General features: G+C 42.1%; 1 protein-coding gene across 4 annotated transcripts in view; it reads left to right on the top strand.

The window, feature by feature from the left end:
- The window catches only part of LOC112106480 (tropomodulin-3), a 46,617-nt gene that overhangs the window by 9,190 nt on the left and 14,217 nt on the right, over positions 1–23,210 (top strand). For all 4 annotated transcript variants that reach the window (XR_002908108.3, XR_002908107.1, XM_029910764.1 and 1 more), the window contains exons 2-4: positions 4,495–4,693; positions 6,331–6,487; positions 22,859–22,981. Coding sequence is in view for 2 of the 4 variants with exons in the window: in XM_029910764.1 (XP_029766624.1) it covers positions 4,568–4,693; positions 6,331–6,487; positions 22,859–22,981 (406 nt within the window). In the remaining 2 variants the exon portion in view is untranslated. The remainder of the gene's footprint in view (positions 1–4,494; positions 4,694–6,330; positions 6,488–22,858; positions 22,982–23,210) is intronic.

Here is a 23,210-nt window from a genome sequence, read left to right as displayed (position 1 = left end):
TCCGCCGCTTGTTCAGGGACAGCCCCTGGCAGGCCGGGCTGGTTTGTTTACCTGCCTGTCTGTAGGTCCAGCCGATCGCGGCTTCCACTGGCCGCGGTTCGCCGCTCCAGGCCAATGGGGGCTGCGGGAAGGGCGGCCAGCACATCCCTTGGCCCACACCGCTTCCCGCAGCCCCCATTGGCCTGGAGTGGCGAACTGCGGCCAGTGGGAGCCGCAATCGGCCAAACCTGCGGACGCAGCAGGTAAACAAACCGGCCCGGCCCGCCAGGGGCTTTCCCTACACAAGCAGCGGCCCAGCTTTGAGAACCGCTGTCCTAGAACATTAGCCTCTTTCGCAGCTGCGTCACATGGGTGACTCATACCCAATTTGTGATCCACTATAACCCCCAGATCCTCTTCAGCAGTACTACCACCTCCGCAGTTATTCCCCATTTTGTAGTTGTACATTTGAGTTTTGCCTTTCCAAGTGAAGTACTTTGCACTTGTCTTTTTTGAATTTCATCTTGTTGAATTCAGACCAGTTCACTGATTTGTGTTGATTGTTTTGAATTCTAATCCTGTCTTCCAAAGTGCTTGCAACCTCTCCCAGCTTGGTGTCATCTGCAGATTTTTATAAGCATACTCTTCACTCCATTATCCAAGTCATTAATGAAAATATTTCCCTGTCTAGTCCATCTGTTTCCTAGTGTTTTCACAGAATATTAAAACAAGTGCTTTTTTTTTTTTTTTTTTTTGAGATATCCTATCTCCTAGAACTGGAAGGGACCTTGAAAGGTCATCGAGTCCAGCCCCCTGCCTTCACTAGCAGGACCAAGTACTGATTTTGCCCTAGATCCCTAAGTGGCCCCCTCAAGGACTGAACTCGCAACCCTGGGTTTAGCAGGCCAATGCTCAAACCACTTAGCTATCCCTCCCCCTAACATTTCCCCCCCCGGCCAACTGTCAGACCAAGGCTGTTCTTTTAAGCTAGTGGGAGATCTGGCAGAAGCCACTTAATTTAACTTTACTGACACTGATTCTGTGACATTTTTGCAGTCTCTTGAGAATTTAGCCTGTGTTTGGTCATAGTAGCTCAGCATCTGGATGTCCTAGTAATACCAAACATGCAGTCACAGAAGTAACCGTGTTACAACTGATAATAGTTTTCTTTAGTAAAATACTAAGTTTTAATATAGTGAGATCATCCTGTGAATAGTTGTAACTATTTGAAGCAGTACGTACCTGTACGCTTTGTTAATCTCTTCTAGGTTGGCAGACATCAAAAACTGTCATTCTTGTTAGAGAAATTGAAAAGAAAATCTGGCTTAACAGAACTTGCTTGTAGTACTGTTGTGGACTGTTATCTATAACAGTGGTTCTCAACCAGGGGTCTGGGGTCCCATGGGGGGCTGCGAGCAGGTTTCAGGGGGTTAGACTCGTTACATCCCAGAGCAGAAAGCCAAAGCCCTGCAGCGCAGGACTGCAGCCTGGGGCCCTGAGCCCTACCATCTGGGGCTGAAGCGAAGCCTGAGCATGGGACCCTGGGCAATTGCTCTGCTTGCTACTCCTTAATGCCGGCCCTGGCTTTTATATGGAGAAAAACAGTTGTGGCACAGCTGGGCCATGGAGCTTTTATAGCATGTTGTGGAGTCCTCAGAAAGAAAACGGTTGAGAGCCTCTTATCTATAAAGTATATGAAGTGTGCGCCATAGAAATCTTAGCCTACATTCCCACTGTTTGCTCAGTCTCTGAGTGCAAAACAGCATGCTGACTAACAGTGACACATTCAGTGATCAAATAATCACCATGAGACTTCCCTTACTGTACACAAATGAGATGAAGGAATTCAGTAAACAGAGCTGTAGACTAGCCAGGAGATAGGGTTGTGTTTTCTAATTTATTTTTAATTTTGTTTGGTATGTGTGTGGGGAAACAATGACATATTTGACCTGCCAAAGATCATGTGGCCTGGAATCAACTATAATTGCAGAAATGAAAAAATGAATGCAGAGTGTTATGTAAGCACCTGCAATGGCACTTTGTGCATGCATTGGACAAATAAAACCAACATTGACAAGTTGACTCTGGCTGCATGCACAGCCTCTCAGTAGATTATTCCTGCCGGAAGCAGCAGTGGGGTTCAAGTCAGGCCAGTAGTCTTGGCCCTGTTCCCAAAGTCTACTATGGGATACATCTCCATGACTTTACTCTTTTGGGAAAAATCAAGTACAATGTCCTTCTCTCCTTCCACCTTCAGCTGTGGTGTTTTGCATATATGTGTGTGCACAGCTTGAGCCAAGAATTTGGCCAAAAGACAGCAACCTCCCAGGCCATCCAATTTTTTTTTTTTAAAGGGAGGGAAATAAATGAGCCTGTCCCCTTTTATATTCCTTAATGCACTAAAAAAAGTGGTCACTAGAATGTGTGAGTATGTCTACTTTAGAATGCTACAGTGATGTAGCTGCTGCACTGCTATAATATAGACACTTGCTACAGGCCTGGTCTACACTACAGCTGCCAGTCGATCTAAGCTACGCAATTTGAGATATGTTAGTAGCATAACTCAAGCCGACATAGCTAAGATCTACTTACCGCGGGGCCCACGCTACGCTATGTTGGCGGGAGATGCTCTCCCGCCAACATTGCTTCTGCCGCTCATTGAGGGGGAGTACAGAAATCGATGGGAGAGTGCTCTCCCATCAATTGAGCGTGTCTTCAGTACACCTGCTAAATCAATGCCGCTGCAGCGCCAATTTAGCTCCGTAGTGAAGATAAGCCCACAGTAGTGGAAGAGGGTCTTCTGTCACTGTAGTAAATCCACCTCTGCAAAAGGCAGTAGCTCCCACCCAACCTAGCAGTGTCTTCACTGGGGATTAGGTTGGCTTTATATTGCTCAGGGCATGAAATTTTCACAGCCCTGAGCGATGTAGTTAAGCTGACCTAACTTTGTCATGTAGACCAGTCCTGTATCTCATACCCAAGATTTGTTTATATTTCATAACAAACGATAGCTCCTTATTGTATGAGGTAGTAAGTAACTCTTGCTAGTTATAATGGAAAGTTCTGTAGCTTGCTCAAAAAATCTCATGTTTTCAGTGTATGAATTTGAGAATAAATTCTGTCTGTGGTATGCAATTTGTTCAACTGTCAGATTATGTAGTATATTCCTGAACATTTTAACTGTTGTGCTGGGCAGATGCTTTTTTATAACTACCTGCTCTATTTAAACCTTTTACATTAATTTTGAAGTAGGGCTTGTTGTATTAAATCAGTCCATGGGATTTTTTAAATTCACAACTAACGCATACTTGAGTCAAAATGAAGTGAGAGATATTGCAATGTTAGGGCTGGTCTACACCGGGGGGGGTGGATCGATCTAAGATACGCAACTTCAGCTACGTGAATAGCATAGCTGAAGTCGAAGTATCTTAGATCGATTTACCTTGGGTCCTCACGGCGCGGGATCGATGGCCACGGCTCCCCCGTCGACTCTGCTACCGCCGCTCGCTCCGGTGGAGTTCCGGAGTCGACGGGGAGTGCGTTCGGGAATCGATATATCGCGTCTCTTAATGAGATGCAATATATCGATCCCCGATAAATCGATCGCTACCCGCCGATACGGCGGGTAGTCTGGACGTATCCTTAGTCACTGGGCGTAAATTGGCCTCTTTCAAGTTATAGGAAGGAAAAAGGCTGACCTGGGGAATGCTTAATTCCTGATTCTCTATATATTTGGCCTCCAGCAAGCATCCAGGAAGTAAAAATTGAATAGGCATCTCTTGATCATTTGGCTACTGGTATTTAGGAAACTTATAAAGAAAAAGTTGCTAAGCATTTTGACTGTGTTCGTCTTTAATTTGAGAGAGTCAAATGTTACTTATCAGTATATAACTCACTCAGCAGAAGTAGATGGCTAACTTCCTTTGCTGTTATTGCTGACTCATGTCCTTGTTTATTACCTAATTAGTTTGTCTCTTTACTGTGCCTCTTCTAATCAAGCTGTAAATATGACCTCGAACAAGAAAAATATAAAAGATAATTCTCAACTACCTACGGAACACTTTTGACGTCTGTTGCTTGCAAAAACTAATGGCAATAGGAGGGCTTAGACTAGAGAAATACTGTTCATAACTATTTTTGCTTTTTTCCAATCCTTTAATATTGTAGCTTTGAGCGTCCTATTGATATCAATAGAATAAGTAAAATTGGCACTATCGACATTATAAGCCAAAACTTGACTTTTTCGTGATGCAGAGTGATTTGGTCTGGGGGGTTGGAGATTCTTTTAAATTGCTACTAGGAGCGTAGCAGTGCTTAGATAGCATGGTGATGGGCATTTTATAAAAAACAGAAGGCACTTACGATATGTGCCACTGTAGAACAGCAAAAATTGATGTGTACATGTCATGGAGGGGAAAACTTTTCCGGGGGAAATGTACTTGTACGCTTGGAAGCTTGAAAACCAGTGATTTTGAGAAAATGTCCTTAATTGTGCTCCTTTTTTATTCTTTCTAGAGCTTCATTTAAGAACAGAAATCAGTCTCTATTAGAAGTTTGAAAAGCTTAGTGACTTTCTGCTACTCAAGACATGACGCTTCCATTCCGAAAAGATTTGGACAAGTACAAGGATCTTGATGAAGATGAAATTCTTGACAAGCTATCAGAAGAAGAACTGAAACAACTGGAAACTGTTCTGGATGACCTTGATCCTGAGGTGGGAATTGGGCAGCAAACAGCTTTTTTTGGTGGCACTGGTTTAGAAACTATGCTGACAAACTTGTGCAGCTCTCTTTAATTCATTTTATATGCACAGAACAGGTATTCTAATCTGCTAAAGAAACAATACAAAAAATAAAAAAACCTCATCTCTCAAAGCTGTTTATTTCCTGTTTGCAACATGAAAACAACCAATGTAACGCGAAATGACCATGAAGACCTTTTTGGGAATGATTTATAATTAGAGAAAGGAAAAATTACAGTTGGTGCTGTTCCTGAAGGAAATTTTTTGTTTGAAAATGTTTCTAGCTTTATTATCCTGTTTCCAACATGTATTGATCACCCTCCTTTTTTACCCCTGGTGGCCTTCTCTGTAGCATGTACTAATGTAGTATGACGAGGGGAAGGGTGGACTTCCTCCTCCTCCCTGTTCTTTAGCTAGATTTGGGTTCTAGTCCCAGCTGTCAATTTAGACTTAAATTTGATATAATCTCTGTAGACTTGTGACATTGTCAGTTGTATTGTAATACATTATTCAGTGCTGAATAACTTGATCTGTAGCAGAGTATTCTTGTGGGATACTATTAGTGCTGGTCTACACTACGACTTTAATTTGGATTTAGCTGCGTTAATCCGAATTAATCCTTAACCCGTCCACACAACGGAGCCAGTTACTTCGAATTAAAGGGCACTTAAAATCGATTTCTGTACTCCACCCCGACGAGCGGAGTAGCACCAAAATCGATTTTGTAAATTCGAATTAGGGGTAGTGTGGCCGCACACCACCGAATTACTGTGGTTAAAATTAATGGGGTAGTGTGGCCGCACACCACCGAATTAATGTGGTTAAAAACCGAATTAATGTGCTTAGTGTGGCCGCGCACAATCGAATTTATACAATCTGTTTCCCAAATTCGAATTATCTAAATTCGAATTAATCTTGTAGTGTAGACGTACCCTAAGTTACGTATGGTTGCTTACTTCTCATGTTGGTGACATGCATAATTTTTAACTGTGTGAAAACTGTCAAAATCCATTTTTTAAAAAGACCATCAGAAATCTTCCCCCCCTTTCTTATGTACTGCTCCCTCTTTTCTATCCACATTTCTTCCTCCATTTTTTCTATGACTTTATCCTTTAATTCACATTATACTAGCAGTTGCAGAAGACCTTGAGTAAGATGAAGTGTTCTGCACAAAGTGCTTCCCCATGTTGTTGGTTGCTGACTGAGTTGGCTAGAATAGACAGTTGTCTTGTGAATTTGGAAAGGTGTAGATAGCCTCCTGACTGAGCATCCAATGTGCAAATGGGCTGAGTGTTTTTATTCACTCCTCCCCATGCAAGTGAAGGGGGCATTCATATTGAAAAGGAAATGTGAAATAACTACTGTGTGAGTTAAGAAGCTCTGGTACTCTTCAAGCTTATCTGTTTCGGTTTTTTTAAAACACTAATAATGCACAATATGCAATCCATTGTATGTAGACCTGGCCTCCAAAAAAATATTGGAGGGAGGTTCAAGATTTTCTGAAAAGTAGAATAGAATGAATTTGATTTTCAAAAAGACTGAATTGAAGCTGACATCTTGTATACCAGGACTTTTTAAGCTTTGTCATGATTCTTTCTTTTGTTTTGTAGAATGCACTTTTGCCAGCAGGCTTCCGACAGAAGGACCAGACTACTAAAAAGGCCTCAGGCGCTTTTGACAGAGAGGGACTCCTTGCTTATTTGGAGAAGGATGCACTGGAACAGGAAGACAGGGAAGAATTTGTTCCTTTTACAGGGGAAAAGAAAGGTAAGAATGTCCTTAGCCAGCATGTTGATACTCATTCAGGAATGCACTTTACTGGTGTGATGCGTGGGCTGTTTTGACATCCCTCTTTGGGCGGAATAGCCAGCAACTCCCCTCAGACAGTTCATTAGAAGTGTAATTCTCCCTGTCAGTAGTTGGAAATGCTCCTGTAGCTTGCACCACCAGTGCGCCAGAGAATTGCTTATGGATGATTCCATTAATAATTTGATATTACATTAAAATATATCAAGAAAATTCCATTGAAACAACATGATCTAGTGGACTAAGCACAGTGTCAGGAGCCAGGAAGTCCTGAATTCAGGTTCTAGGTCTCCCACTGATCTGTTGGGAACTGTTCTCTGCTTCCCCTATCTCTAAAACAGGAATGCTTACCAACCTTAGAAGGGTGTCATTATCATTAGTTATTGTTTTATAGTGGTTTGAAAGTATACATGTATTGTAGAGTATAAAACAAACTGTATATATTACAAATAAAGCCACCCTTATAAAACTGGAGAAGAAGTAGAGGGGTCCAACATGGTGGTGGGGAAAGAGAAGAAAGGCTGTAAATAGGAGTAGTGGTCTTATTAAAAGCCACTTGGCATTGAAGAGATTGGATAGTAATAAAAATGAGGGATGGCTGTGACTGATTTAAAAGGCAAAGCTTTTCTACAGCTTGGGGCCCAGTACAGCAAAAGGCATTATTGCCTGCCAACCCCAGATGAGATGGTAGGATTCCTAGGAGAAAAATGGCCCAGAGCACATTTAAATTTGTTACCCATGACATTATATTATGAGAAGCTTCATGTCTCATTTGTGCTTTATTAGTGATTCAGGTTTCTGGTTTAAAAATATGTTTAATGCTTGCTGTTACTCTGCATTTTAGGAAAGTGTGTTGGGTTGGAATTTTATTGGGAATGCTTTAAAAAAAGACACAACACAGAAGACATGCTTTCACCCCAAAGAAAATGTTGAAGATGAAAACACGTATCTGGAGTGTGTATAATAAGAGTGTATATGATTATATATATGCATACACATGCTCAGAGTTGATTCTGGTATCTAACAATTCCTATTGGCATAATTATGTGTGTACAGCTCAAATAGGATATAGCACTTGGAGATAGTGAAGAAAATTTCACTATACATCAACTCTGCTTCCCAATAATTTAAGAAAATGTCCAAGTGTCCTTGTCCTGGAGTATGATTTAGAATCAAAGTAAGTCTTCAAGTGTTTCTGACACTTCTAAAGCTTGGCTACAAATCACTATTGTCAAACAAATGTAAGTGTAGAAAAAACATAATGGCTAATGTGAAAGTATATTCAGAAATGCTACTAACTCATAAAGCCTCTGGAACTGAAATAATTAAGATTTATTTTTTTTAAAACAAGATTTTGGTTAACAGCTCTGTGGTTCTGTCCTTATGGAACAGTTTCTTCCCTGACCCAGATTTAAAATTGAGCCTGTCAATCTGTCCTCATTCACCCCATTATAAATTATGATTATGTTGGAAGGAATCAATGGACTTCAATGAATTCAATATTTTCCTTTTATGGGAGGAAAAAAGTTCCCGTCTTCTTACTATTTGGTGTCTTCAGGCTCTGCTTTTCAACTGTACCTTGTACACATTGGTGCAAAACACTAGATTCTAGTTTATCTATTGATGAAAGAACACCTGGTTCTGGATTTTCAGACTTTTGTGTACGTTAGCCTGCTTAATTTGCATATGCAATTATTGATTGCGCATAGCAATTAGATGCAGAAGTTTGGGTGAATATTTTCATATATAATGCTTACAACTACAACAACCACAACCTCTTCTGCTTCTTCTGGCTTGTATTTGGCTCTTTAATATGCTATTTAACCTCTCTTGTTCTGTGTTTCTAAGCTTGGTCAGATTTCCCAGCATATAGTGTAAACAGCTTAAGGGTAAAAGGTGACTGAGAGAGAAGTCCTCTGGATTTCCTCACCTTAAAGGCCTTGTTTCTAGTCTAGCCAAGAAAGGTTAGACATGGCTCTCTTTGGTCCTCGTGGAAGCAGTCCTTAGATTGGCTGGAAGGATCTAAGAGAGTAATAAAAGTAATGCTTGATTCTCTTTACTCCACTTACCACCCAGCCTGATAACTCTGCTGCCTCAGATTTCCCAGCTCTTGCCGGCCTGGAAAAGGAGAAGATGTTTTTAATATGGTTTCACTCAGCTAGGGGAATGCCTTCTAAAGTTCCTCCGGCTTTCTTGTTATCAGCTTTGTAGACCAAAGCCATGGTCATTAATTCTGGAAAATAGAAGGATCCAGCTGTAGTATAAATCATAGTGAATAAAGATCAAATGTCACTTCCTTTATGTAATGAAGTATTACTAATGGCAACAAGCTGTTGAGATATAGCAGTGTTATGCCAGCGTAGCCATTAAAGATCCCTTCTCTCCTAAAAAGAGGGTTCTTATTTAATAACGTTCCCTATCTTTTTCCTTCAGTACTAAAGGCAAAGATAAGTTTAATTTAAAAAAGGAGTAAATGTAAATAATATATTAAAAGTATTGTAAAAAGCTAAACTAGGCACTCTTCAAATGAGAGCTATGAAAACAGAACTTTTGCAGTGTATAGTAGTGAGGAATTTCGTGCACATCTTAGCATAATTCTTCATTACTCCTTTCTCCAGCCCCCCACCCTCCGGCTCTGGTTTTATGATAGGGCCAAAAAAAAAAAAATCACCTTTCATTGGATTTAGGTTTTTTTTTATTCTTGCGTGGGAGAGTGATGCTGACTGTCAAAACTCAACCTTAGCTGGCTGCCACAATTAGATTAAGATTTGCGAAAAGTTGACTGACTTTGGATACTTTAATTTTTGGGTGCACAGCCTGAGACTTTAAGGGGATCTGATCTTCAGAAAGTTCTGAAACCTCTAAAAAATCAAGCCCCTCAGGGGCACTCTAGCCCTACACTAAGTTTGACCCATTATATTGCATAAGGTTACATCCTGTGTGCTGTAGAATCATAGAATAAAGTCAGTGAAGGTATTCAGTATTTGAGACTCCTGGGTTTAGAAAAAGGGATTTACTGTACTTTTTGGGTTGAATATAAACTTTCTTTCACTTTCTAAAGTTCCTCTCTTTAACAATAAAACCTGATCAGAGAACTTCAGCACATATTCATCATTCTGAGGAATTTCCATTATAACTTTCCAGGACTCACTTTGATAGAGAATAGTGATGTAAATCAAACTAACAACTCGTGCCTTGCCATTCTGTGCTTAGTCTGAACTTTTTATTGTTGTGTGGGCAATTGTTAGGGAAAGTAGGGAATTTAGTTTATTTTTGTGTCTGGATTATTTTGTATGCTAGAGGTTGCTGCTTTTGACTTTTTTGTAAGTATTTGTTAGACATGCCTATAGTGTCAGGTGCTTCTTGTTTCAGAAATAAAAATAATTTTTTAAAATTATCTCACTAGTTCAGGAGAAGCTAGAGAAATGACATTCAATATAAAAATTGTGTGATAGAGGATAGGCCTACACAGAGCCTGAGCGTGCTTTTAATTTATTCATAGCTTTTTGTTCTAAGCTCCACTAATACAGTTCAGTCCAATTCATTCATTTACCTTTTACCCAGGGAAATAATTTGATTGTTTTAGTGTCATGCCATGATTTGTTTTGGTTTTAGTACTATCTCTTCTATTATAGATGCCAAAAAGGCCATGAATGGGAAGTAGTGACTGCATTTCTGAATTAACAGGTCTGACCTAGCTACAAACAATAGACACATAAACAGCATAGTACTTCACACTTGCTCTTAGTGCTTTTCATCCCTAGGTATCTCAGGGCTAGTCTACACTGGCAACGCCAAAGCGCTGCCACGGCAGTGCTTTAACATGCCTTGTGTGGTCATGGCGCAGCTCTGGGAGAGAGCTTTCCCAGCGCTCTAAAAAAATTAGGTGCGGCTCCCAGCGCTGGGGCACTGTTTACACTGGCGCTTTAGAGCGCTGCAACTTGCTGCGCTCGGGGGTGTTTTTTCACCTCCCTGAGTGAGAAAGTTGCAGCGCTGTTAATTGCCAGTGTAGACAAGCCCTCAGGCTTGGCCTCCTAATTTATGTCAGTATAACTACATTGCTTGGGGGGTGGAAAAATCCATACCCCTGAGCCACGTAGTTGTATCAGCCTAATTCCCTGTGTGGACAGCTCTCCTGTCTTCATTATGTGCACTGTAAGTGTAGACAAGCCCTCAGAGTAACAGACAAACTTAAAACTTCAGTGAACTCAATCTGAATAAATGGAAATGAGATGTGGGGTGGTGAGGAATGGGAATCTTGCTTTGGGGTTCAGTTAACCTAGCTTGACAATGTTTCCCACTCATCTTGTGACAAACCATTCTTGTCTAATGTGAGTTCATGCTTATATTTTTACCAGGCATCTAAACTAGCTAGAATAAATTCTGATCTGGGCTGCTTCTCCTTCCCTATGTGCTGTTTTGTTGGGACAGAGACTTTACTACCAAATGCAATAGAATAGAAACCGGTCTGAGTCTTATGTCTAACTCTTTAAATTTTTACTTAATTAGGTGGGAAGTCTACCCAGTTCTCTCTCCTCCCAAAAATACAAACCACATCTATCCTATTTTATATAAATCTCCTTTACCTTCGCCAATAAGCTATCTTGATCATAGGAAGCTTTACAAAAAGCCTATTTTCTATGGGATGCTTATTTTAATGATCCCACCTTGTGCTGTAATCCTAGTGGATCTTGTAGGCTAAGCAGGACTGGACAGGGAACGTGTGTGCACTCAATGAAATGGTATTGGTGAACCAATCTTGAGTCAGTTCTGAACTGATGTTCAGCATGATGTTAGGGGCTTCTGTGGTGGTCCTGAGCATCAGGGCCGGCTCTAGGCACCAGCAAAACAAGCTGGTGCTTGGGGCGGCACATTTTTAGGGGCGGCATGGCCGGCGCCAGAATGCTGCCCCTAAAAATGTGCCCTGGCCGCCCTAGCTCACCTCCGCTGCCGCTCGTGTGCCGCTACTCGCCCTCCCTCCCAGGCTCCCAAGCCTGGGAGGGAGGGGGAGCAGCGGCGCGCGAATCAGCTGTTTCGCGCGCCGTGGCCGCTCTGGGTCTCCCCCTCCCTCCCAGGCTCTCAAACCTGGGAGGGAGGGAGAGATCCCGAGCGGCCCGCTGCCACTCGGAGTCTCCCTCTCCCTCCCAGGCTCTTAAACCTGGGAGGGAGGGGGAGATCCCGAGCAGCCGCGGCGCGCAAAACAGCCGTTTCGCGCGCCGCTGCTCCCCCTCCCTCCTAGGCTTGAGAGCCTGGGGGGAGGAGGCAGGGAAGGGGCGGAGTTGAGGCGGGGCCGGGGGTGGGGTAATTAAAAAACGGGGTGGGGGGGGCGGCCAAAATTGTTTTTGCTTTGGGCGGCAAAAATCCTAGAGCCGGCCCTGCTGAGCACTTGAGATTATTCAAGTAGTACATGATGGGAGATGTTAAATGCAATGTCCTGGCCATGCACAGACTCTGGTAACTTACACTTTTCCTGCCTAAATTCCCCTGCTGTTTGAATTGAATATGGTGTCCTCCTTCACTTGTGTCTGAAATAATTTAGGGTTGACGTGCACTGTTAAACAACTGCATGATTAACCCTAGGGTTGTTACATGTCACTAGCGTCATGATTCCTCTACATCTTAGGACCTTTAGTTACTCACTGTCTTGTGAAACTTGATTAGCTTGAAATCGTATTGTAAAGCACTTTGAGGTAATGGGAGAAACAGGACTATAGAAGTGTGAAGCATAACAAATCATATGTAAAATGAGTACAGTATACTCTTTCCAGTGCTTGGCTTTGTTTCTAAGAGCATACTATCAAACACCCACCCCTTCTAAAAAAACCAACTTTGTTTTCAACCAGTTTTAAGAACTTGAACGTCACATACTGTTCTGATTAAGTTTTGAAACATACAATAAGCCATTGTTGCCTGAAGAAATAATTCAGGCAAAAGATTGATGTAACACATTTTTCTTCCATGAAGTGTCACTTTAAAAAGCTGCAGTAACTTCAGAACAAGGAGCTGTGTGTCTCGGGTCTGTGTCTCCCTGCAAAAAGGGTCTTTTGGCAAAAGCACAAGGCTGGGAGTGAGGAGATCAGGAACAAAACCCAGGCTGTGAAACCAGTGTGTCTTTTGGGCAAGTCACTTAACCTCTCATTGCCTGCTTCCCTAACTGTGAAATGTGATACTTGCTTACCTCATGGGGTGATGTGAAGATGAATTTATTAATGCTTGTATCCCCTCTGAAATCATGTGGAAGGTGCTATGGTCTTACAAAATATTAGCTAAATATTAAGTAAATTAGGCTTTGCATCTCAAAGCTTTACACTTTTCTAGTCCTTCCCTCCCATCACCTCCCCGCACACTGCATTCTTACTATGGCTTCTTCACCTCATGGATTGGCTGGTCATAAAACATTGTTTCTGTTTTAACATAACAGTAAACAGGTTGGACTAAAAACTCTAACGGTATGTATTATTTATCTGGATTGATCCCGGTCACTTGGCTTAAGTTGATGTAAAGTAACTGTTGGCCTTTTTAGCATCAAGAATTATTCTGCAGGAAAATCAATTGCAATTATACCCAATTTTGTCTTTCAGACAAATGGCTGGTCTTTAAAGGAAATTTTAGGGAATTATTATGTGAAATGATAGATTAAAGAGGGATGGTGGGGGACAGTGGTGAGGTGAGGTGAAGTTACATGCCTAAAGATTCTTTGAGTTTACGAGGAGGTGAAAGTTTAACAAACTGACACTTGGTTAAGTGGTGTTGTACAGCAAGACACCTTTACATGAAAGCTAGCATGAGAAAATGGGTTTATATAGTTGTGAATTGAAAAACTACATAAGTGCCTTTCAGAATTTTATTCTAATGAAGAATAAGTAGTAAATATTGTTTCTGAATGCCCCATGGCTCTGTCAGGAAGAGATTTGTCACCTGTATTTTATGAAGCTGGCATTAATTTGTGTTCAAAAGATGAGTACAAGAGAGGGTTGACGAGCCAAAGCTTTTCTCCATTATGGAAATAAAGGAAAATGGTGGAATCAGTCTTGAATGTTGATTTGATGAAATATTTAGTCTTGAAGGGCATGAAGATATGTTCAGTGTTATTGCCCTTATTTTTGTTTGTTCTGCAAGGACTCATTAGGGCAGAGAGTAAATACTATTCAGTTGTCTTTGGTCCCAGGATTAGTATACAATGAAATTGATTTGGATCCCAGTCTTCTTGAAGTGCAGTTTATTGTCAATTACCACTAAGTTCAATGAGTTGATGGTGTTCGGCGCCTTGCAGGATTGGCCTTTAATGATTGCACAAATGGTAACAATGGTATAAACTGCTTTAATATGGCAGACACATGTTAGTACTGATCAATACACTACTGTATTTTTTAAAAGCCAGAGGAAGTATAGCATGTCTGTTGAAACCTAGACTAGTTGCCATCATGCATAGAATCATAGTACATAAAATGAGATTAGAAGGCTTGGGGAAGTCGAAGTATATTCTGTAGCCTGGAAAGTTTGGGTTACAACTGATATTAAATGCAACAGTAGGAAGCAAACAAAATAGATTGATAAAGATAAATAACTATTTCAGTGGTGTTCAAATACTAACCATTTGTATAATCTGCCTTTTTTTATATCATGTTGTTTATTAAATACTGAAGTATCCTGTGGTTTCCAAATAAGCAAAGTTTGTCATATTTCGTCATGTGATCAAAACTTTAAAAAATGGAATGTTCCCAGATAGTCAAAGAAATGGTTTTCATAGCCCTTGTGGGCTGATGTGCAGATGTGTCTTTTTAAAAGTGCTTGTGTTAGTGTGTGTGTGTGTGTGTGTGTGTGTAAAGAGAAAAATATCCCCAAAGCTCTCTTGGCAGTGGTCCTCTAGTTAGATCATTGTTTCCTAAGACACAGAGGTCTTATCCTTGAAGTAACTGAACAACACACTAAATCGTCTTGAAGTATTTGCTCATTACCTGAAAAAAAATTAAGCTGCTTTATGTGCAGTGTATATGTGAACAGACATGATTACTGGTTTTAGCTAGACGAGGTTTGTTGGAAATATTCTTACAAAGGCTCCGTCTACACATGGCCTTTACCTGGTTCACACCCAAAACTGCTTCTAGCACTTAAGCCAGATGGATTGGACTGGGCCTAACAATGTTAGAACTGCTTTAAAAACTGTTCCCTGCTGCCTCAGCAAGTGCTGAAGAGTAAGGAAGAAGCCTGCGGCTGCAAGTAAAGGGTACGTGCAGTAGTCCTCACTCTCTGACCTCTTAATTTTTGTTTTTGTTTTTTTATTAGACCAACCAGGCACATTTTAATTTATAAGAACAGATTTTGTTTTTCACAAAAATTTCTCTACTTTTCTATTCCTCCCCCACTATTATTGCAGGTTACCCTAAAGGGCTCAAGTGAGGTACAGGAGGCATAGAGGGTCTTCAGCAGGCCCTCTGCTAGAGTGAATTTCATCCTGAGAGACACAAAACCATCTTATTCCTTCCTCTCTGACATTTGCCTTCTCTTAAACCAGGGGTTCCTAGACTGTGGTCCACAAAGCACTTCCAGGGGATCTTCCAGGAAAGGTAGCTGGTCACCTGGTGCTGGACCCCCCCCCCCTCCTCTGCCTCTAGCTATGAGAAGCAGAAGGGGAGATGAAATGAAGAGCCAAAGCTTGGGAGTCAGGGGTGTGGGAGCAGGAATCACAACACTTACTGCATTAAAGGCAGCTAAACATCCATTCCTTATGTTACTTTCCATGGCAACGTTTGCTGTAGTTGCCACAGGGATGTTATGCATTCATGAATGCGCCATAAAACCAGCTCTGTTAAGAAGTGGGCTAAACTATGTAAGTTTGAGAAACTGTGACTTAAATGATAAACTAACCAAAGGTTGATCACACACAGGCAGGGGCACTGAAACAGGGGGATCAGGAGGCTATGACCCCCCCACTTTTTACCGGCCATAAGGGCGAGTGACGGGGGAAGGGCAGCCCAGGGATGGGGCGTCAGGGGAGAGGCAGAGCAGGTAGAGGGGAAGGGGCAGGGCGGGGGCGGAGCCATGGTTTGGGCACCTGTGGGCCCTCCCCTCCCTTTTATGGTGCTTCCACTGCTCCTGCACATGGGTACAATTTCTAGCTTTGCTCTTAAGACCTACTAACAAAAATATATCCAGCAGAAGCCAATGTTTGACACCTTCATTTAAAAACTTTATTAAAGCACACTTTCTGAACTTACTAGACAGAGAAATGTACACTCATCCCTGCAAAGCTGCACCATCTCACAAACCTCTGCTGACCTTTCTTCCATTTAGCTCAAATCCCTGCCTCCTTATCTTAAAAAGTAGATGAGAGTGTTGACTTCCAGAGTCTTGTGATAGAGTCCAATGGGAAGACTGTCAGAGGAACAGTCTGTACTGGCAGTTTCAGAATATGCAGAATTAAAACTTAAATAGTAGTATAAGCTTGTTTCATATCACCTGTTATATCTATACAAATATGGACTTTTGTGCTGATAAAACCGGTTCAAAAATTGCATGAAGTCCGGAGATGCCCTGGGGATTGTGGGTTTTTAGCAGGAAGTCATACAGTTCACAGGATAATATTAAGTGTGTTCATCCTATTTGTATGAATGTATCATTCTTGTATCTAAAACTAGAAATATGAAATATAACTCTGAGGGCCTATTGTAATTATGCAAAGTGTGGGCTATTAATGGTGGTTTGGAATCTTGATGGCTCCCATCAACCAGGAAAATTGACTGTGGATGGCTCTGTTTGCAGGCAGGCTTTCCTGTGAGTCAGGCTGGGAGGAATGAAGGCTTGGGGTCTTACCGTGACATGTGGTCATGTCACCTGAACTGTAATCCATCTTTAACCTGGTACTTTTCCATTGAGAAGGAGGGTTGGGAACCCAGAGGGACAAAGGATTCCCGCCTTATGCAAAAGATATATAAATGAGTGGAACAGAATAAGGGGGCAGCCATCATGAGAAATCCCCTAGCCACCACGTGAGCTGGAACAAGGGCTGTACCTGGGGAAAGGATTGTGCCCAGACTAGGAAGGCGTCCAGTCTGTGAAAGAAACTTATTGAAACATCTGAGGGTGAGATTTTATCTGTATTCAGTTTTCTTACTGTATTAGGCATAGACTTGCAGGTTTTATTTTATTTTGCTTGGTAATTCACTTTGTTCTGTCTGTTACTACTTGGAACCACTTAAATCCTACTTTCTGTATTTAATAAGATCACTTTTTACTCATTATTTAACCCAGAGTATGTATTAATACCTGGGGATGGGGGGTGGGAGGGGCAAACAGCTGTGCATATCTCTCTATCAGTGTTCTAGAGGGCGAACAATTTGAGTTTACTCTGTATAAGCTTTATACAGGGTAAAACAGATTTATTTGGGGTTTGCACTCCAATGGGAGTTGGGCATCTAGTGTTAAGGACAGGAACACTTCTTAAGCTGCTTTCAATTAAGCCTACCGCTGTTAGGGGACGTGGTTCAGATCTGAGTCTGGGTTTGCAGCAGGCTAGCGGGTCTGGCTCAAACCAGGCAGGGCACTGAGGTCCCAAGCTGGGAGGGCAGGGAAAGCAGGGGCAGAAGTAGCCTTGGAACATCAGTTGGCAGCCCCAAGGGGGTTTCTGTGATCCAACCCGTCACATTCCCCTTCTGTGTTCTGACGTTCTGAGGCTTATTTGCTAATCTGTAAATGTTATCAAGTGCCTCATCTTAATTAAAATTATTTATACAAAATAACTGCAACAATAGATATCAAATACTCTATAAAATCCTGCATATCCTGCCCTGGATGATTCAGAGGTTACTTAAAACGTGACCAAGTAAAAAGTGACACGTTTTCCCATATATTAACATTTATTAGTAGATAGGGTATTAACAATCATTTTGGTTCTCAGCATGTGATGCTGACAAAAATCAAATCAATGCTTTTACAACATCAGATATCACTTAATCCCCCAAATCTCCCATTCATTCAAAGGTTCTGTTCAGCATGAATCAGGAATGTAGCATCACTTTTTCTTGATTGCTCTGTGGTCATCAAGGATCACATGGCCTGTGTGAAGGAGCCCCGAGGAGTGCATTACCAACTACTATATCATGACTATATTCAGTACAGTGATGTAAGAAAATAGGTTTGCTTTCTACTTTCAGATGTGCAAAGAACATCCCCTGAGTTAATGTGCCCTGTTGTACAGCTCCCCAAAATGAGAATACTTAGAAATGAAAATGCTTCATGATGCTGGCACTGGTTTGTTTGTGGGTTAGGGTGCCTTGTTATACCAACTATATGTATGTGGAGGAAAACCAAAAATCAATAGACTGCTCTTTAATCTGTTGCTGTGGTGCTGCATCAATGCATTATAGAGAGCACAACAAACAACCATAACCGTTTGTGGGGGTTTTATTGCTGCCTGTGTTCACTGTAGCATGTGGATTCTGTCTTCATGCATTAGATTCTGAATTTTAAAACCAAAGTTGTTTAAACATCCCAAAATTCAAAGCAAAAACACACCAATAAAGTCCCATGTCACTGAGATATTTAAAAATTCTAAACTTAGTCTCAATCCAAACAGCAAGTTACAAATATTTATATTCAAAATGAGGAAAATATCTCAGATGATTGGCTTGTGACCTAGCTAGCCTGCCCCTGGTGCATGTTGGTCTGTCGCAGTGGAGCTTGGACTAGCTAGCATGGCTGAGGAATCTGAAAAAAGAATGTTTTAGATGAGAATACTGAATTAGGCACATATTGCTAATGTGGAATTGAGATTTTTTATGGTGGGTTTACCTAAAACAATATTGAAATGGTCATAATTAAGTTCTGAATTTGGATGTTAATGTGAATAGTATTGTAGCAGTTGCAAAGGACCTAATGTCCTTTGCAATAAGAGTGACTAGAAAATTAGCAGCTGTGAGTTTTTATTTAGTAGAGGACTAGTGTTTTGGACACCACAGAGCTACATAATCACTCTGTTTGCAGAAGGGGGATTTAGAGTGTGCAGAATCATAAAATACTTTGCTTTTGCACTTTACATCCTGAAGAATCCCTAAAGCAATGTAGATAAACCTTCTAGGGTGGAAGATGGCAGCTGTTGAACGCAGCATAGCAACCTCACACAAGAGTTTAAGACTCAGGATTAAATACTATTATTCTTCACATCAGCAAAGGACATTTAGGTGCAGTAGGCAGAATTTAGTAACCTAAACAGCAGTGTGGCCAGGACATCAGAGTTTTCTCTTTCCTCTTTCTGTGATGTGAGGAAAATTCCATAGTCATGATTTCTGTTTTATGTCTTTTCTGGAAAAACTACAATATTAGCAGCACACAGTCCCCGTTCATTCTGCTGAGACATTAAAGAGTGCCACCTGCTCAATTACTTATACTACAATATTAGCACATATAGATACAGAACCACAAGCTTAAATTCATAACTTTGCTGGACACTAAAAGTCATGGACTGAATACACACACTAGATTTATGGCATATTACAGCAATCTGTAACCCACTAACACAGGGGTGGGCAAACTGCAGCCCGTGGGCCACATTCAGCCTGCCAGCCGATTTAATCCAGCCCGTCAGCTCCTGCTGGGGAGCGGGGTCTGGGGCTCCAGCCGAGGGTCGGAGGCCGCTCCACATGCGCATGCCGCAACTCCGCATGGCTCCTGGAAGCAGTGGCATGTCCCCCCTCTGGCTCCTACGTTAAGGGGCAGCCAGGGGGCTCCGTGCGCTGCCCCCGCCCCAAGCACAGCTCTCGCAGCTCCCATTGACCGGGAGTTGCTGCCAATGGGAGCTGCAGGGGCGGTGTCTGCAGAGCCGCTTGGCCGCGCCTCTGCATAGGAGCTGGAGAGGAGACATGCCGCTGCTTCCGGGAGCTGCTTGAGGTAAGCACCGCCCAGAGCCTGCCCCCCGACCTCCTCCCGTGCCCCAACCCCCTGCCCCAGCCCTGATCCCCCTCCTGCCCTCCGAACCTCTTGATCCCAGCCTGGAGCAGCTTCCTGCACCCCAAACCCCTCATCCCCAGCCCCACCCCAGAGCCTGCACCCCCAGCCAGAGCCCTCCCCCTCCCCCCGCACCCCAGCCCCCTGCCCCAGCCTGGAGCCCCCTCCTGCACCCTGAACTCCTAATTTCTGGCCCCACCCTAGACCCCGCACTCCCAGCCAGAGCCCTCACTCGCTTCTGCACCCCAACCTCAATTTTGTGAGCATTTATGGCCCGCCATACAATTTCAATACCCAGATGTGGCCCTTGGGCCAAAAGTTTGCCCACCCCTGCACTACCAACTCCTCCTTCCCCAAACTGCTTTTTTCCTCCCCCTCCCCTTCCTTTTCTGCCTGTGACTAGTGGTGATAATGGGCCACTTCACCTTGAATGGTCCCTTGAAATATGTGTTAACTACTTCTGCTAAACAATCTGTTCCACCTTGTAGTTAGCAGTGATTAAGGGCTAGTCTAAGCGCTTTAATGTGGCTTGTGTGGTCCCAGCACAGCGAACTTTCTCCCAGCGCTCTTAAAAAAAAAAAAAAAAAACCCACCTGCACCGGGGCGTAGTTACCAGCTACACTGGCGCTTTCAGGGGGGTGTTTTTTCACACCCCTGAGCGAGAAAGTTGCAGCGCTGTAAATTGCCAGTGTAGACAAGCCCGAAGGTTAAGATTTTTTCACAGTTATTTTTAGTAAAAGTCAGGGACAGGTCACGGCTCTGTGAATTTTTGTTTATTGTCTGTCCCTGACTTTTACTAAAATTACCGGGGGGGGGGGGGGGGAGGAGGAGGAAGGAATGACAGCCCGAGGAGGGGACTGACAGCCCCAACCCCACTGCGGGGGTGCAGGATGGGTATGAACAGCTCCTGCCAAAGTGGCAAGGAGGGGGCACACAGCCACTGGGCTGGCTGAAGCTGTGGGGCGAGGGTGCACAGTCCAGCTCTGGCTGAAGCTGTGGGGCAGGGGACTGGCAGTGGGGCACATGGCTCTGGCCTCTGGCCAAAGCCATGGGGACAGGGTGCACAGCCCCGGCATCGCTGCACCTGCTGACAGCTGAAGCCGAAGTCACGGAGGCCCGGTAAAGTCACAGAATCCATGTCCTCCATGACTAAATCGTGTCCTTAACCATAAATAAGTGGTCCCACACAATGAAACCCTCCTTTGGGCTGAAAGGAGGGGAATGGATGGTCAGAACTTCACATATTCTACCAATATTAATTGCCTTCATGTTTTTTCCATAATTGTTTCAGTAGTAAGGAAATATGATCTTGTTAAGTTTTAAAAGTAAAGTTATATAAATTTTAGCGATATCTACTCTAGTACTAGTTTTTAATAGTGATTTCAGGTTTGTTAGAAGGGGGAAAATGTCACTGAAGGCACGTAACAAATCACTATTATGTTTTAAAGTATGTTTGTTTCCTTTTTCACTTAACTCCAGGAAATTAAATGAATGTCTATATTAAATAGTGGTGAGTCGAATTAGGCATATTAATGAGAGCTTTAGCCTCTGCAGCCTCAAATGTCATGTTCCCAAGGCTCTCATTGCCTTTGGGTGTGTATTTTTTTTTTCTTGCTCAGTGATCTGAAACTGATTCATTCAGTGAAAAACAATTCAGGCTTAACTTAAAGAATGAGCAGGTTTATTTGTTTTTGTTTGTGTTTTGGTAAAAGGTAAAAACAAACATCTCCAACATTTTAAGAAACATTTTGTTTTAACTCTGTGAAAGTATTAAGCTGTGTAACTGGCCTCTAGAGATGTAGAGTGACCATTAGTCTTTCCTGGCATATTTGTAGGTGGGAGCCAACTTTCTGACAGCCAAAAAAGGCTTTTAGTTATTATCTTAGCTAATACAAATGAAAGCTTCAAGTTGTAGGTAACTTTGTTCAGCACAATCCCATCTTATTTTTCTTCTCTCTTGCTTTGTGAAAGACCCATGTATACAGGAAACAGTGGGAATTGACCATACTCTGCTGTTGACTGTACAGAGTAAACAAACTGAAAAAATGATTTCAGTCTCTAGTCCCTTTTGCAATTAGTCATTTTAGGTGTAACTTGAAACAGGAGTAGAGAAGTTCAAATAGAAATTCCTTTTTTATTTAAAGTTGACTGCCTCTTTAAGCTTGAACTCTTAGCATACATTGTGCTTTTGCAACAATGGGGTATTCATCACTTACACAGTAAATAAACTTTATGGCTGTTGGTAAGGAATATCAACTTTTGCTTACAATATCCATTTGTGCCTAGCGGCCTCGTTTTCCAGGGAATTGAGCCTCCACAGCTCTCATTAACTTCATTTGGAGTTATGGGTACTCAGTGCTTCTGAAAAATCAAGCCCTAAATCTTTGAAAGTCTGAAGTTTCTCCAAGATAAATGCTAGAATAAGAGTTGCTGTATTCTTCGATTTCTTAGATTGACTTGTCAACTACTGATGTATGCAAAGTACTATGTGAACTACCCAGGGTACTATTTTTACTGCATGTCCTCTAAAAATAACTTCTCCCATCTTCTGTCTGCAATAATTGAGAAACTTAGTGTGCTATCAGTAGTTGCTTATTCTAACTCCAGTGTATTTTCATTGACCCTGCTACCAGGCCTACCCAGTTTAGAAAAGAGCATCCTTGAGTATGAAAATATCTATCGAATTTAGTTTGCCTTTTCAGTTTCTTCAGATGCTATTCACGTACGTTGCCCTTGGTTTGGACTGCTCAGGTAGGGGCTTTTTTCATTTTAAAGCCCTTACGCATTCTGCTTCTGATTTTGGGTGTATCACTAAAAATAAAATGAATACATTTTAATCTGAAACGTCAGACAAGGTTTGGTATCTCTCCTACCTGATGAGTCTAAGTTAAAACTCTTCCAGGTAGTGGTCTCTCCTGGTGCAGTTAGTGATATCAGTCACTGTAAATCCTGAAGCACTACTAGAGAAGTGCATGTAGAGAAAACTTAATATAAATGGAAAACAAAATATTTAGCAAATATTTATCTTGCTTTAAAAGATGAATATTGAGGGTTGGGATACCACATTACTTACAATGCGAGATCTTCATGCTTGTATTCCCCTCGTCACACCCTCTTTCTCATCACCACCTCTCCAAAAACAAATTAGGCAGAAATTAATTCCAGCATACTTGACAAAATCAGCCCCTTTGCCATTAGCATTGTTGGGTTTGGTGGGCTGATTTCAGTCTTCTAGCTAGTGACAGTTCATGCTTGTTTTTATAAGGCAGTAGTTCAGGCTGGAGAGCTAAACTTGTGTGTGTGTGTGTGTGTGTATATATGTAATGTAGTGAGATGAGTAAAACTGAATACAAAGGGATTTCAGACTCTTTATTTCTCCCCTACACACAGGAAAAATATTTATCCCCAAGCAGAAGCCTGTACAGTCTTTCATGGAAGAAAAAGTGTTTCTTGATCCAGAACTGGAGGAAGCTTTGACAAGTGCCACAGATACAGAACTGTGTGACCTTGCAGGTTAGTTTTTAAAGCATGGTTGTGTTTGTGCATATTCATAAAAGCCTGATCCTCTGTAGTAAATATTACTGTATCTTTGTCACCTGAAACCTGGCAAAGACTGAAGGTCTTTACTGCTTCATGAAGTCTAGTTGTCTTAGAAACTGAACCATGTCATGTTACAGGTTGTTGGAGGTTTGTAGAAAAAGCATTGCACAAATTATCTCCCCCCATACAAAATATTTCACCA

This window comes from Terrapene carolina, unplaced genomic scaffold (genome assembly GCF_002925995.2).
Source record: "Terrapene carolina triunguis isolate 2854851 unplaced genomic scaffold, T_m_triunguis-2.0 Scaffold67, whole genome shotgun sequence".
Lineage (NCBI taxonomy): Eukaryota > Metazoa > Chordata > Testudines > Emydidae > Terrapene > Terrapene triunguis.
This window is presented reverse-complemented; position numbering and strand designations above follow the sequence as displayed.